This window comes from Diabrotica virgifera, chromosome 3 (genome assembly GCF_917563875.1).
Source record: "Diabrotica virgifera virgifera chromosome 3, PGI_DIABVI_V3a".
In the NCBI taxonomy this organism is placed as follows: Eukaryota; Metazoa; Arthropoda; class Insecta; order Coleoptera; family Chrysomelidae; genus Diabrotica; species Diabrotica virgifera.
Genome location: NC_065445.1, coordinates 243,066,625 through 243,083,093, shown reverse-complemented (window position 1 = coordinate 243,083,093; position 16,469 = coordinate 243,066,625). Strand labels below are relative to the sequence as shown.

The 16,469-nt window shown below is 29.7% G+C and overlaps 1 protein-coding gene across 1 annotated transcript in view; it reads left to right on the top strand.

The window, feature by feature from the left end:
• LOC114328258 (wee1-like protein kinase) overlaps positions 1-11,039 on the top strand; it is a 36,174-nt gene extending 25,135 nt beyond the window's left edge. The window contains exon 7 of the mRNA XM_028277058.2: positions 1,070-11,039. Coding sequence (XP_028132859.1) covers positions 1,070-1,313 — 244 coding nt within the window. The 3' untranslated portion in view covers positions 1,314-11,039. The remainder of the gene's footprint in view (positions 1-1,069) is intronic.
• The last annotated feature ends 5,430 nt before the right edge of the window (positions 11,040-16,469 follow it).

The following is a 16,469-nucleotide window of genomic DNA, read 5'->3' as shown; positions in this document are numbered from 1 at the left end:
TTTTCAGTGCGTCACAGTTTTTCGATTTCTTTTTAACACATTAAGTTGGAAGTGACAGAAAAAACGTACTTCCATGATTACAGTCATTTCTAACATATATTCTAGCTGTTGATAGATGGCTCTATAATCGAACAAAAAATGATTTAGGAATTATATGTACGACTATAATTTGTACAATTTATAAGACTATACAAACCAAAGAAAATACCATTTTATAAATGCAATAAACACAATTGATTTGTTTTTATACCAAATTGCAAATAAAAGGGTTATACTGCTATTTGGCTGATTACGATTCTGACAACTGTCACTGTCAGATTTAACTAAAATGTCATGTTATAAATGTTTATTATCACAGACTTACCTTTTTTCTCTCACTTCTGACGCACTGAAAAATGCCTGTGAAAAGGACCATAATCGACATTTAACAGTGCTCGTTTTAAAGGTCTTTTCAAGCATTACAAAAGGTATTCGTAGCATTATACCCCTAAAATCGACTATTTCTATGTTATTTTAAGTTGAATATGCCGATTTGAGCATGCACCAAAAAAGCTTTTTTGGCCTACTATATCTCTTTGTATTATAACTAGAACATTTATGATGAAATGAATCTTATTAATTTTTCATAAGCTACAAAAATGTTTTATATAGTTTTTCTCGTTAGATGCATAATAAGATATGAGGAAAAAACGGTCCGAAAGAGTCACTTTTTAATGAAAATGGCAAATTTTCAACCACGAATAACTCAAAAAGTATTGAGTTTTCAAAAAATATATATAGCAAAACAGTTTTTGCTTAGAAGTAGGTTCTTCAGCCACTTCCATGGCTATTTTGACCAAAAAAATTTCCACCACCAAGAAGAGGTGGGAACCACCCCAAGATAAACGCACCATAGGAAATAGTTTCTTGAGCTATTCTCTACTTGAAGTGAAAATATCAAGTAAGTTGATGCACTAGGATGAAATTCGGAGTCAAATACCCTCACTGACTGCAATTGTAATTGTTTATAAGAAATACCATAAAAAATTTAAAATACATATTTGTATTGATGATAATCTATTTTTTGCAGACCATCTTCAATACAGATACTACAAAATAGGGCACTGTCTCCCGACAGCTCCAAATCTAAAGCCGAGCTCACCCGCGAACTCAACGCCGAGAAGCTCAGGAACGAGCTGCTAGTGAAGCAACTGAAGGAAGCTGCGATCTGCATCAAGACCATCGCCAACGAGAAGATACCGAATGCCGCCAAAATTAACTCGAGGCTAATCGGAAAGAAGGTCAACAGAAGCGTCAGCACTACAACGTTTTAAAGAATGTTTTATTAAGGTTTAAGTTTGAGACGAAAATGTTGAGTTTTAAACGGTCAGAAGTTATGCGGTTCTTTTTTTAAATATATTTATATAAAATGTATACTAGCACAACCAATTTCTAATTGTGAACAAATTCAGATGATCGTCAAAACAGGACGCTACTGAAGACCGGTAATATGTGAACAATAGCTATACTATTTTTACTACAAAAACACGCTTACGTCATTCAAGATTTCTGACGTTAAAGCATTGTTGCCAAAACATTAGAATATCACATTTCATCATGCCCATGTTTCTTGTACAGTGAGAAGCTAGGCATCATTACTTGTCCGAGATATTTTTCTTGCTTCTTGTTTACTGTACAAATAATATCTATAAATATTTATTGTAATTAATAATTTCAATCGGTTTTCATTGCCAAAATATATTAATTAACAATAATATTATAGTGTATAATCAATAAAATGGATCGTTTAATACTTTAAGGCTAAAAATGAGATACATGCATGTACTGAATAGTATCTCTCTCTCGCGCTTGCGTTTCTCGCTCTTCTGTTTTATTCTTTTGAGATTTCCTCCGTATTCGAGTATTCGAGTGCTTGTCTGGTTATATTATTTCGGTCATTCCGTAGAGTATGTCCAATCCATTTCTATTTCCTTCTGTTAATCGTGACTGTTATTTTCTTTTGTTTTGTTCTTCTCATATATGTTTGTTTGTTATTTTATCCGGTCAGTATATTTTCAGGATTTTTCTCAACGAGTTATTTATAAAGGCTTGTAATTTTTTGTAGTTGTCAAAATATTTTTATTTTGGTTAATTCTGATATATCGCGTACGTTCCAGATTTTCTTTAATGAATTATATGCATGTTGTGCCTTTACTATTCTTTTTTCTATAGCTGATCTACTACCACCTTATCTTTCCAAGATTGATCCGAGATATGTAAAGTTATCTACCTCCTCTATTTGTCTTCCATTTATTTCAATTTTAGTTTCTTGGTTGGTGTTTTTCAAGAGCTTTGTTTTTTTTTTGTATTTATCTTCAGGCCCATTACGTTGGAGTATTTTGAAAGCTTGTCGATCTTCTTTTGCATATGGCTGCTATGTTCAGCTAGGAGACAAATGTCGTCTGCGAATTCAAAGTGCTCCAACTAGTCATGAAAATTCCACCTAATACAGTGAAACCTCCGTTAACCGAAATAATTGGGGGGAAGGCTGCTTCGGATAACAAGCATTTCGGTTAAAAATATCATTGTTTTTTTGTATTCTTATATCAAATTACATGGTATTGGAGAGATATAGCTGCAAAACATCTTTATCAAAAAAAAACACAGAAGAAAATAGCAGATTTCTTTAAAAAAACACTCTAAACATGTTCATTTTCCTTAATTTTATTGCTTTTTTTAAATTCACTTTTTATTGACGAACTTTTTGTAACTGTCAGCCATTTCGGTTAAGCGATGTTTCGGTTAAAAGGGTTTCGGTTAGCGGAGGTTTTACTGTACCTGTTTTTTACGCTTAGTTTCTGCATAATCCAATCCTTTATTATTAGGAATGATGTCGGGGACAGCACGCATCCTTGTTTAACTCCGCTTTGTATAGTTTTTAACTCCTTTCTATATCTTCTACAATTTCTCCCGTATGTTCCAGTCTGGCTCTATATTCCTTGTAGAATAGTCTCATCAAGTTAATATATTTCATTGGTAGTCCATACAGTTTTAGAATCTTCCACATTTGTTCTCTGTTTACACTATCAAAGGCCTTTTCAAAGTCAATAAACACTATGTTTATATTTTTTGTTGTTAATTAATATATTTCGGCATATTATTAATATATTTCGACAAGTAATGAAAAGCGATTGATACCATTAATTAGAATAAAGAATTATAGATATTTGTATGGTAAACAAAAACAAAGAAAAATATCTCTGACAAGTAATGATTGATGCCTAACTTCTCACTGTACAAGAAACATTGCCATGATGAAAAGTCATATTCTAATGTTTTGGCAATGCTTTGACGTCAGAATTCTTAAATGACGTAAGCGTGTTGTTGTAGTACCAAAACAACTATAACCTTCAAATCAGACAACAACGTCTAAAGGCAGCTGCAAACATGTACAATTCATTCCATGACATTCAATAACCGATCCACGAATAGAAGGTTATCTTATAGTGCACCGATTCTTTGTTTACAGTTGGTAATCTGTTGTGTATATATTGTGTAGTATAGGTTATATGGTAGAGACAGTATATTAACCCTTTTTAGTATTTTGAAGGGATCAACTCCTGACAAATTGTGAAATGTGACATTCCAGTTTGTATACGTTATAGGTTATGTGTTTTTTGAGGTTATATCCGTAACGTCAAATCATTTTGTGATGTTTTAAGTGAGTACGTATAAATGTATAAGCATTCAAAGTTAAGTTTTTTTCTATATTTTAAATTTAAATCAGATTGAAAAAACAAAATGTGCTATATTTCGTTAAGGATTCTATTTTTATTAATTTTAGTGAATAGTTATCACTCTGGCCGTTGATTAATTGATTACATCTCTTTGATGCTCATAAAAGACTATTAAGTAGTCAAAGAGAAAGAAGAAACACAAGTTTATCTACTCATTTATCTATTTAGTTTATTTCTATTATTGACAACCTTTAATACTTCAGTTGTCCTATTTTTTACTCACAACATTTTTCTTCTCCCAGACACTTTTTTGTGTTAAATTATTATTTTTTTGTGGAAAGACTTAGTTATAGAATCTCCCATTGTGTTGTGTTTTTGATTTTGATTTTTGTTTGAACAATTCTTTCGTAGTATCATTGTTTAAAAAAATTAGTTGGCCAACACAATGGATAAATTTGTTTGATTCTAATTGAGACAATCACCAGATGTCACCACCATTTCTGTCAGGGTAGTAATGTCACGCATAACTACGATAAATCCAAAATGCATAGACACCAAGTTGGATACGAACCAATTCATAACACACCAACTCACATACATGTTAAGAAAAATAAATATATGGAAGAATATATTTAGAAATTGAATTAATGATGTCATGCTACTATACATTGTACATATAATAGCATGACACCATTAATTCAATTTCTAAATATATTCTTCCATATATTTATTTTTCTTAATATGTATGCGAGTTGGTGTTTATGCATTTTGGATTTATCATAGTTACAGGTGACGTTGTGACCATCACAGAAATGTGGTGACGTCTGGGACTGTCTCAATTAGAATCAAATAAATTTTTTCCTTGCGTTGACCAACTATTCTTTTTTAAACAATGGTAGTATCGCGTGTCGTCATTGCTATTGAAGAATTACAAACATTTCATTCCAAAATTGTTTATTGGAATATTGTATTGAATTTGTATTTCCACATTTTTTCGTAAATATGAAAAACTCATTTTTTAGGATCACTCCATATATTAAAACAGCATTCAGCAAATCATTATTCTGCAAATAAAAATAGATAGATACTGAGTCTAAATCTGCATTTATCTGACAGGTGTTAATATTCGTAAAAGAAGAACTAACATCACCGTATAACTTTCTGGAAAGCGAAAAATAACCATAAAGTTGTTCGATTGTATGTTGAAATCTGACTTCATCCCAATATCTTCATATATACGCTTAAAATAAAACAAATAATACCACTGCAATTTTCATTGAAGTGAAGAAAACCGACAATTTAAACATCTATTATCGTTTCGTCATTCTCCCTCGAATCCCCATATACAGGGTTTAACAAAAATACAGGTCATAAATTAAAACACATGTTCTGGGACCAAAAATAGTTCGATTGAACCTAACTTACCTTAGTACAAATGCTCACATAAAAAAGTTACAGCCCTTTGAAGTTACAAAACGAAAATCGATTTTTTCCAATATATCGAAAACTATTAGAGATTTTTTATTGAAAATGAACATGTGGCAATCTTATGGCAGTAGTATCTTAAGAAAAAATTATAGTGAAGTTTGGACACCCCTTAAAAATTGTATGGGGGTTTTGTTCCTTTAATCCCCCCCCCCCCCAAACTTTTGTGTATGTTCCAATTTATTTATTATTGTAGTACCATTAGTTAAACACAATGTTTTAAAAACTTTTTTGCCTCATAGTGCGTTTTCGAAGTCAGTTTTTATCGAGATATTTTGAATATTTGTCAGATCCACCACATATTTGTATATGGTTAAGTACGATTATGGAGACTTGGTAATAATATGAAAATTTATTTATGATTTACATTTTTAGGTATATTTAGAACCATATTAAAAAAGGAGTCACATCTCGATAAAAGGTGCCTTATCGAAAAAATATAAAGAGTCAAAAAAGATTTTAAAACACTGTGTTTAACTAATGGTGCCGCAGTAATAGTTTAATTGGAACATATACAAACATTTGGGGGGTTTAAAGGCACAAAACCCCCACAATTTTTTTATGTAAACATATTAAAAAAGAAGCTGCATCTCGATAAAAACTGCCTTATCTAAAAAATACTAAGAGGCAAAAAGTTTTGAAAATATTGAATATAACTAATGGTACCACAATAATAACTTAATTGGCACGTACACAAAAATTTTGGGGGAGTTTAAGGGAACAAAACCCCATAAAATTTTTAGGGGGTGCACAAATTTTACTATAATTTTTCTTTAAGATGTTCCTGCCATAAGAATGCCACATGTCAAGTTTCAATAAAAATTCTCTCATAGTTTTCGATATATTCGAGAAAATCGATTTTCATTTTGTAACTTCAAAGGGCTGTAACTTTTTTTATGTGCATATTTGTACTAAGGTAAGTTAGGTTCATTCGAACTATTTTTGGTCCTAGAATAAGTACTTTAATTTATGACCTGTATTTTTGTTATACCCTGTATATTTGTGACAAAAGCATGTAACGCCACTGCATATCTTTTTTTTTGATATGGCGAATGTAATAATATATATCGAAAAATGACGATCATCGGTATTCGATTTTGTTGCGCACTAATGTTGCGTTGTTGCAGCTCAAAGTTGCACTTGTCAATCTGCACGTCCCTTTAAATAATTGAGAATCTGTATAATTGAGTATCTTAACGTGTTTAATTCATACTAGATTCTCTACTTTTAAAGAATAATAAATATTTGGGTTTGGAAACTCCCAGTACAATTTAGTGTACTGCAATGATGGGTTTCTTGGAGATACTTTTATTCTATTTATAATTCATGTTTACACTTCCCAATTTTACTAGTTTTTAATAACTAGTCCTAATCACAGTGAAAAATTAATTTACTTGCACTATTTTTCTGTATTACCAGAACTAGATCAGCATTTCTCTAATTATTCCTAAAAAGTTTCGATCCTTATATGATTTTGCCACTATGTGTTTGAATAGTATGTTGATTACTTACGAAAAATAGTCTTTGTCTTGTTATCATTGCTTAACGACGTTCTACACCTTCGTTGCGGGGTATGCCTCTCAGAGGAAAGGAGGGGAAACTTATATGCAAGCGAAAGTTGGTAACAATGCATTTATAGCAGAATACTCAAATCATATGTTTCAGTATTGAATACTTTATAAAAAGAAATTATAATAAATTACGGAAATTACGGAATTAATTATAATAAATAAATAAAAAATAAATGGGACGGTAAACAATCCTCATTTTTTAATATGTTATTTCTTACCAAAAAACCTTTAATTTAAGCACAAATAATTAAATATCGTAAATTTGGGTCAAAAGTTATTAACTTTTTAAGAATTCCCATAATAGTCGTGTCGCCAGGTGGGGTACAACGGCCTCCTTTATTCAGATGGACTTACCCAAGTTTTTTTCATGTATTTTGAACCGTAGAATACGAATATTTTGGGTAACAGTTGATCCGGATGTCGATAAGATTGTTATTGACCAAGAACTTGAGGAATTACATAACCGCGATCTCTCGCAAAACAAAACATTTTTTGGGTCATTCTAAGCAAAACATGTTTCTACAATTTTTTTCGTAGGATGCCTAGTTTTCGAGATAACCGCGGTTGAACTTTCAAAAAATCGAACAATTGCAATTTTTGAACCCGAATAACTTTTGATTAAAAAATAAAATAGCAAGTCTGCTTACCGCATTTGAAAGTTTAAGTCAAATTATATCGGTTTTGATTATTTGCATTGCTAAAAATTTATTTTTTTATTGTTTAACCAAGCTATAAACACATAGTGTTTCCCGTGCCTTTACATGCGTTTTAACGCATGCTACGTAGAAATAGGATGGATTGCACTAGTACCTATTCTACCTACTCGTTCGATTTTAAATGAGAAATCATTGAAAACATCACTCCCGCACTAGGTGTTTGTAGCTTTGTTTAACAATAACAAAATAAATTTTTAGCAATGCAAATAATCAAAACCGATATAATTTGACTTGAACTTTCAAAGGCGGTAAGCAGAATTGCTATTTTATTTTTTAATCAAAAGTTATTCGGGTTTAAAAATTGCAGTTTTTTGATTTTTTGAAAGTTCAACCGCGTTTATTTCGAAAACTAGGCATCCTACGAAAAAAATTGTAGAAACATGTTTTGCTTAGAATGACCCAAAAAATACCAAAAAATGTTTTGTTTTGCGAGAAATCTCTGTTATGTAATTTTTTTCAAGTTCTTGGTCAATAACAATCTTACCGACATCCGCATCAACTGTTACCCAAAAAATTCGTATTCTACGGGTCAAAATACATGAAAAAAACTTGGGTAAATCCATCTGAATAAAGGAGGCCGTTGTACCCCCCTGGCGACAGGACTATAAGAGCCCATGTTAAAACTTAACTTTGACCCTTAATAGTAATTAAAGGGCACGGTAAAACAATTTTTAAAAAATCAAATTTTAGTTTTTTGAAGTAAACTATAACATACTAAAATTTCATGCAAATCCTTAATTCTTTGCCGAAAGTGTAGAACGTCGTTAAAACGTTCATATTAGGTCGATTCTATTCATTTTTCAAAACTGGCTCTCAATCTTAAACTACTGATATTTTTTTCTAATTTTTATATATTTTAATCATGTTCTATCTTTTAATCCTCTTTTAACCTTCGGATGACCAAGCGGGGGAAATTGTGACCCCAGCGTAGGTTTTTCTTTAATAAATTCAAAAGTATTTTCAATTTTTAACTCATTATTTTTTTATTTGACTTTAATATCATTCTAGATATCCTCGTATTTTGAAATAAAAAAAATTCCCTATATTTTACGAATAAAAAATATATTCTGAAGTTGATGTTTAGTAAAATACCGTCTATTATGTGTGATTTCAAGTAGTTTTACGCTAATGACGTCGACGTTGCAAAGTAACAAGACACTTACTCAACATACACACTACACATGACACTAATACTCATGTTGTGACTGGCTGAAGGACATAAAGTCCATGCCAAAAAAAAATTAAAAAAAACTTCATTTTTTTGTTAATTGTCATTTTTGAGCTGGGGTCATTCCCCCCCCCCCTTTGTCATCCGTGTAACAAAAAAAGGTTGGTCATCGTAATTGGTTGCGTAATTAAGACCAGGGCGCATCTGTAAAAGTATTAGTACATTTGGACGTTGAGAGGTGACTCAAATTTTTTTGCAGAAATTGCTTGAAAATAACTCAAATAATAATATTTGAGTTATCCTCCCTCTCAAAAAGGTCAGGAACATTGTTTAAATAATCAAAATGTCAAAAAATGAAGGAAAAATTCGATTTTTTTCTTCGTCTTTTGATTATAACTTTAAAAGTATTCATTTCCGAGAAAAGTTGTACTAACATAAAAGTTGCGTAAGTTCCTACAATAAAGAATTGGTTAAAAATTTAAAAAAATAGTCATCCTTGTTGCAAAATAGCAATAACTGCTAAAAAATTATAACAAAAAGAAGTATTCGCATTTTACGTCTTTCAACCATTTGTGCTACACTTAGGACGTTCATATTTCACCCAGAAAAACTTTATGATACAGTAAAACAATACTGTTAATTTCATTAAGATCGGTTTAATAGATTTTGCAAAATAAATTTTGCAATCCAGCTTTCGCAAAAAAATTCATTTTTTCAAAATGTTACAGGACTGAAAATAGGGCAGATAGCAAGTTGAAATTTTTTTTGCATATAGAAGTGTACCGTACCTTTCATTTGCAATTTGCAAAATTAAAATCGATTAACTACCACGGCGTCAGGAAGTTTTTCAAATAAACATTAATTATTGGAGCTACGCGCAGGACAGCGAATAGTTTGCTCTGATTGGGCATTAAAATGACCTTTGATAATGATTGACATATTTTAATTTTTATTGCATTTTGATATAAATAAATAAATGTGTTTATTGCAAAATAAAAATACTTACTCTATCCTTTGAAATAACACTTTTTTTTTGCAAAAACTTTCTTTGTTCATATATTTTAACTTAGAGAATAAAAGTTTATTATTTTTAAACATATGCAATTGTTTAAACAATATTTCACAGACAATAATAAAATTAGTTTGATTTTTGTGGAATTAAAATATTAAAATACAACAAAATATAGAGTAAGAAAATAATATATTAGATAAAGATTGGAAGAAATTTTGGTGGACATCAACTTGTGTGAATGTCCGCTGTCCTGTGCGTAGCACCAAAAATTAATGTTTATTTAAAAAATTTCCTGACTCCTTGGTAATTAGTCGATTTTAATTCTGCAAATTGCAAATGAAAGGCAAAGTACATTTCTATAACCAAAAAGAAAATCAACTTGTTATCTGCTTTATTTTCAGTCCTGCAACATTTTAAAAAAATAATTTTTTTTTGCGAAAGCTGTATTGCAAAATTTATTAAACAGATCGTAATGAAATTTACAGTGTTGTTTTACTATATCATAAAGTTTTTCTGTGTAAAATACGAAGGTCCTAAGTGTAGCATAAATACTTGTTTTTGTATGTTTTTTTTCGCAATTATTGCTATTTTGCAACAAGGGTGACTGTTTTTTAAATTTATAACCAATTCTATATTGTAGAAAATTTAATTACGAAACTTTTATGTCAGTACAACTTTTCTCAAAAATGAATAGTTTTAAAGTTATAATCAAAAAACCAATAAAAAATCGAATTTTTCCTTCATATTTTGACATTTTGATTATTTATACAATGTTCCGGACCATTTTGAGTGGGAGGATAACTCAAATATTATTATTTGAGTTATTTTCAAGCAATTTCTGCGAAAAAAATTGAGTCACCTCTCAACGTCCATCTCAAAACAGATGCGCCCTGGACTATGTCTTATTTTTTGTTTTTCAATTTCTGTTGAGTATTTCGGAAAAATCGCAAAGATTGATTTATAGGTCTAAGTAAGTTTTAATACACCAACAAGGCCCAGACAACAGTTAGCACACTCAAGATCGTGGTCCTTAAAGATGTAAATTCTGACTAATATATCTATAAAGTACATAATCCACACTATTCGCTACTAGAATTCACAGAAACTTTTAAAAATAGACACCTGAACTGAAATATTAAATACTTTTGTCTTTAAGTATTTTAGAGAGAGGAAAAGATCATTTGGACACTGGGTACTGAGATTCTCGAGATTTTCATAAAAGAATATTATTATTAAAAGTATTTTTAGATATTTTTTAACATTAAAATTTGTAAAAAATGCTTATTTTAAGTCTGCTTTCTTATTGTTACCTCTGCGAAAAATAAAAAAAATGTATTGGATCTTTTATAAAAATATTGTTTTATACAAAAATGTTTATTATTTTTTATACCCCACCCACTTTATCCGGTATCGATACCGGTATTTCGGTATTAGCTTAATTTATAAAAAGTGAATTGAAGCACAATAAACTTTCTTCTAACATATTTTTTGCTATTACAAGAAATTATTTTTGAAGATAAACAACCAATATTATTGTAAAAATATTTACTTATTAAACACGTTTATTACACATACAAGTCAAGTATAGCGCTTTTTAAAAGTGTGAATATCGTTAATTCAAGACGAAGGGTTATATCAGCTTCTACAACCAAATTATTAAATCTCGTCTATACAAATACCTACATAAAATGAGTTATATAAAAATTCTTAAATATTTAAAATTAGACTACTTTATTTTTTAAATTTATGAATCAGAACTGTTTTTACATTTTCAGATCTATTTTTCATTTTTTTTGTCTATTGTGTATAGTTTTTCTATTTGCACATTTTTTGTATATATCTATTCCTACTCTCTATGCTATGTAATGTTATAAACAACATGTACTTATTTCAAAAAAAATTTAATAGGTTTCATGTATTATTAATTTAATAAAAAGTCGATATAACAACTGAGGATAGTAGATAGATATTTATTCATTTAAATAGGTTACCCTAATATACAATCAATGTAGAGAATAGATATTACAAATCATTTACAAAATCGAATATAATTAAGCAACATCAAATGAAATTGAAACAAACTTTAAATAAATTTTACAACATATAATACCATACAATACCCACCCATAAAATTAACATAATAAAGTATTACATCACTTGTTTCTAATATACAGCTTAAGTTTGGTTTTAAAAGATTTTAGTGACATCGTATTTTTCAATTCACCTGGTAGAGCGTTAAATTCATTAAAACCCCTGAATACTAATGAATTCATCGTCATTCTATAATTTGTTTTTGCTATGTAAATATTCCCCATATTTCTTGTAGAATAATCATGCACATTTTTATTGTACACTATAAACTGCTTAAAGTAATCTGGAGCTACATTATTAAGTATTTTATAAACCAAAATCATTGTATAATCATACAGTTTCTCTTCAATTGTGAACCAACTTAAAACCTGTAGCATATATGATACAGGTGTAAGTCGGATTTGTTTTCAATATAATTCTCATGCCACGATTTTGTAGTTGATTGAGTTTATTTAAATTAAACATATACAATATAGTTGCGCAGTACTCAAAATGTGGCTGAATAATTGAATTAAAAACTGTAATTTTAGCTTGAGTCGATATATTTTGTGATATTCGGCTAAAAAAATATAGTTTTTTCGTTATTTTACGGACAATATAATCAAAATGATGATCAAAATTCAAATAACTATCAATTTGAAACCCCAAATATTTAACACATTTTACAATATCAATCTTTTCATTTTTTACTTGTAGCAGAATGTTATCGGTATTTAATTGGCTATATTTGTGTTTTGTTGTAAAGATCATTGCTTTAGTTTTGGAAATATTTAATTTTAATTTATTTGATGCCAAGTATTTAGCCATTTTTTCTAATGTATTATTCATTTTCTGAATCGCTACTTCAAGGTTAGTATCACTACAAGCTACAAAAGTATCATCCGCAAAAAGATTAATAAATTCACTTTCTACATATAGGTCTATGTCATTTAGATACAATATAAATAAGAGAGGCCCCAATACGCTGCCTTGTGGTACCCCAACATTGATATAATGTTCAGAGGATAATGCCCCATCAAAACGTACTATCTGCTTCCTATCACTAAGATAATCACTTAGCCATTTGTGTACTTTACCTACAAACCCATAATTTTGTAGTTTTGTTAGGAGTATTTGGCGATCAATGGTTTCAAAGGCTCTTTTAAAATCAAGAAAAACACCTACTACGTATCGGTTTTTATCAATATCGTTTTTAAGTTTACAGAGAGTCAATTGTAAAGCTGACTCACATGAATGTTTCTGTCGAAAACCGGACTGATTATTTATTAAAATTGAATTTTTTCCCACGTGTTCTAGTAGTTGGTCATAAACTGCTATCTCTAATATTTTTTCAATTGGGGGTAATGTGTTAATGGGCCTAAATTCACTAGCTTTATTTGTATTCAAAATCTTCTGAATAGGAACAATTGTACTCACTTTCAAAAGTGTAGGAATTCTACCTGTCATTAGAAAAGTGTTTATAAAATTCAGTATAACGTGACCAATCGATTCAAAAATTTCCCTCACCATCCTTGAATTTAATATTTCATGTATGGAGAACTTGTTGTCCATACTATAAACTATTTTACGTAAGTCTAACATTGACAGTGGTTTAAACTCACTCAAATTTAAATATAAATTATTATTGGTATTGGTCCAGGAATTTATTGAATCAATATCTTCGACAATATTTGTTATACTCTTGACAAAATATTTGTTAAAATTTTCTGCAATCTCCAAACGTTCTCTTAATACATTATGCTCCGCATCTATACCAAAACATATACAGCTAGGAATATCGAAAGTTTTTAACATTAATTAAATTTTTTAATGTTTTCCACATTTTGTTTGGATCATTTTTAAACCTATCAATTTTCTCCAGATAATACTTATCTTTTTTAGCTTTTAATAAATTAACGACATGGTTTCTATGAGTTTTAAACAATGACCATTTATTTTGTTTCTCATTTTCCCGGCAATTTTTAAACTCCTTATATGTTTTATCACGAATTCTAATTTGATTAAACACCTCATTATCAAACCATGGTATATTTGATTTATATTTACACGATTGAATAGGCGCAGTATTATTAATTTCTTTTTCGCAATTAGTTATAATTTCATGAAAGATAGTGTCAATATTTGTTGTATTTAACAGTGGCGGCTGGTCTGTAAGTGAAGGGGGAGGTCATATCCGGTGGTTCAAGATTTTTTTGGAAAAACAAGACCTACAAATCCCATTTTAAATAATTTCTTATTCCATCATCTGTATTGGTTTCTTATAACTTATTTTGCAATATGTTGTTTAAATTTAACCTTTAACTACCGGCGCATCAAGTTATAACATAACTACATGCGTGGCGTACTTTGTACGCCACAAGAAAATACACTTAAAAACAGCGGATTTGTTTAATTTTTTTTGAAAAAATACACTTAGTTGTTTGTTATAAACCTTATTCGGCATCAGTGGATACTTGGAGTTCCTTTTCAGTAAGCCAATTGGGATTTATAACTGGAATCATGGAATAACTGGATTCCATGATAAATAAAATTACTAATAAAAAATTTTTTTAAATGTGATTTTTTACAGGAGAAAAAGTATTGTTTACAAAGAAAAATATATTTTTTGCCATAATGACTAAAAAACAATTAAAATATATACTTACATATATTACGACTTATAGTAATATAATCCTGGGGTATATTGTCCACCACCGGAAACAACAAATAATAAAATGTAAATTACGATCTTTCCAGAACGCCGATTATAACGAAACTAAAACCAAATTGTAAAGCACATTCCAGTGATAGGTTAGAAAAATAAGCAAGGTCAAAAATTAAATTTTTAAATATATTTCCAGTAGAATTCTTATATCTGGCGTACAAAGTACGCCAGCGCGTGTAGTTAAAGGTTAAGCGGATCTTTATTTGACAAGTAAATATGAAATAAGTAAAAGGAACAAGTCTTCATTACTAATTGTCAAATAAATCAGATAAATAGTATGATATAATATGTAATTATAACAGCCAGAATATCAACAAACTACTTGAACTCAAAACCTAAAATAAATAAAAACTTATATTTTATGCGGATTTAAAAAGTAAATCGATTCTTCTGGCCTTAGATTTTGCGAAATGATCGATCACTTGCTCGTTGAAATTTGTGATCGTTCGAATACCTACCGCTCAACAACGAAAACGGTACCTACGGTCAATGACCACGATTTAGTACCAACTTGCATATAAGCGTATTTTCGTGAACGTTCGGATTCAAAATGCTGTATTCTCACAGTGAGGTCAAATATATTTCTTGACCATCGTGAATGTTCGTATTTAGCTGTTGAAGAGCCATATTGCGGTAGTTTCAGTCAAAGATAAATTTGGCTATTCGGTACCGTCAAACAGCTCGTATTTCATGTTTATTTATCGGTAATCTTTTGGCGGCATCTTTGTCGCTATATTTTACAACAACAAAATGACTGAAAAGTCAATACAATAAAAGCAAAATTTAACTTTGAACGATACTATTGTATTCCGAACATTTTTAATACAGAAAATGTTCTTTTTTTAAGGAAATAATTACATTATAATCGTTTGATTGTACAATTATTATACAGGGAGGTCATTGACCAATTGACCTAAAGGGATAACCGCCACTGGTATTTAAGTTCCAATTAACCATCATTAAGTTAGTTTATAGTGTTTAAATTGTTTTCATTTATATTTCTATATTTTTTTATGATACTGTCAGTAACTGTTGTATTAAATAAATTGAGAGAAATAATAGAATGGTCAGTTACTTTTGGACAATCATGCACATTTACTGAAATATTATTTTGGTTTGTTAAAACAAAGTCGACTAATGTTTTACTGGTTTCGGTAATGCGAGTTGGTTTTGTTACAAGCTGATTTAAGTCATATATTGAAACTAGATTTTTAAACTTTATAGTATAAAAACTATCACTAAGAAAATCAAGATTAAAATCACCTACTAATACACACTTATTATTCCTAGACAATACACTATCGCATATTTCTTCAAAATCTTCCAAAAATTTCGCATCTGAACTTGACGGCGAGTGGTAAAGACATCCAACAATCCAAGTTGAAGAAATTAAATTTATCCTTATAAATCTACACCAGTAATTACCATGTAAGACAAATGACTTAACATAAGAAAATTCATAATTATTCTGAATATATAACAATACACCACCAGTGTACCTACTATTTGAATCACATCTAATACATTTATAATTTTCTATCATGATCTCTTTATCATATATATCTTGCGTGGTTCTTGCTTCACTGAACAAAATTAATTTTGGGTTATAGTTTGCAATGCTTGTTCTTATTTGATCAATATTTTTTAAAACGCTTTGTGCATTTAAATATATAATATCGGTATTAAAAAGTAAATTAGGGTCTGCATTTAGTTTTTTTCATCAATTGAAGTTGAATTGCTAACAGTATTTGGTTTATTATTTATAAATTTAGGGACAATGGTAGGCCTATTGTTAATATATTTAATAGTTTTTGTTGAGTCACCTGCTCTAATCAATTCATCAAGTTGATTCTTTACAGTAAAATAATAATCTCTTTGTCTTTTGGTTTGATCAGCAAAAATCTTGATTCCAGGAATGTTTATTGATGCTTTATTTTTTAGGACCTTTAGGGCATCTTCACTTGATTGGAGGATAACTTTGATGGGACGAGTTTTTTTGTTATCAA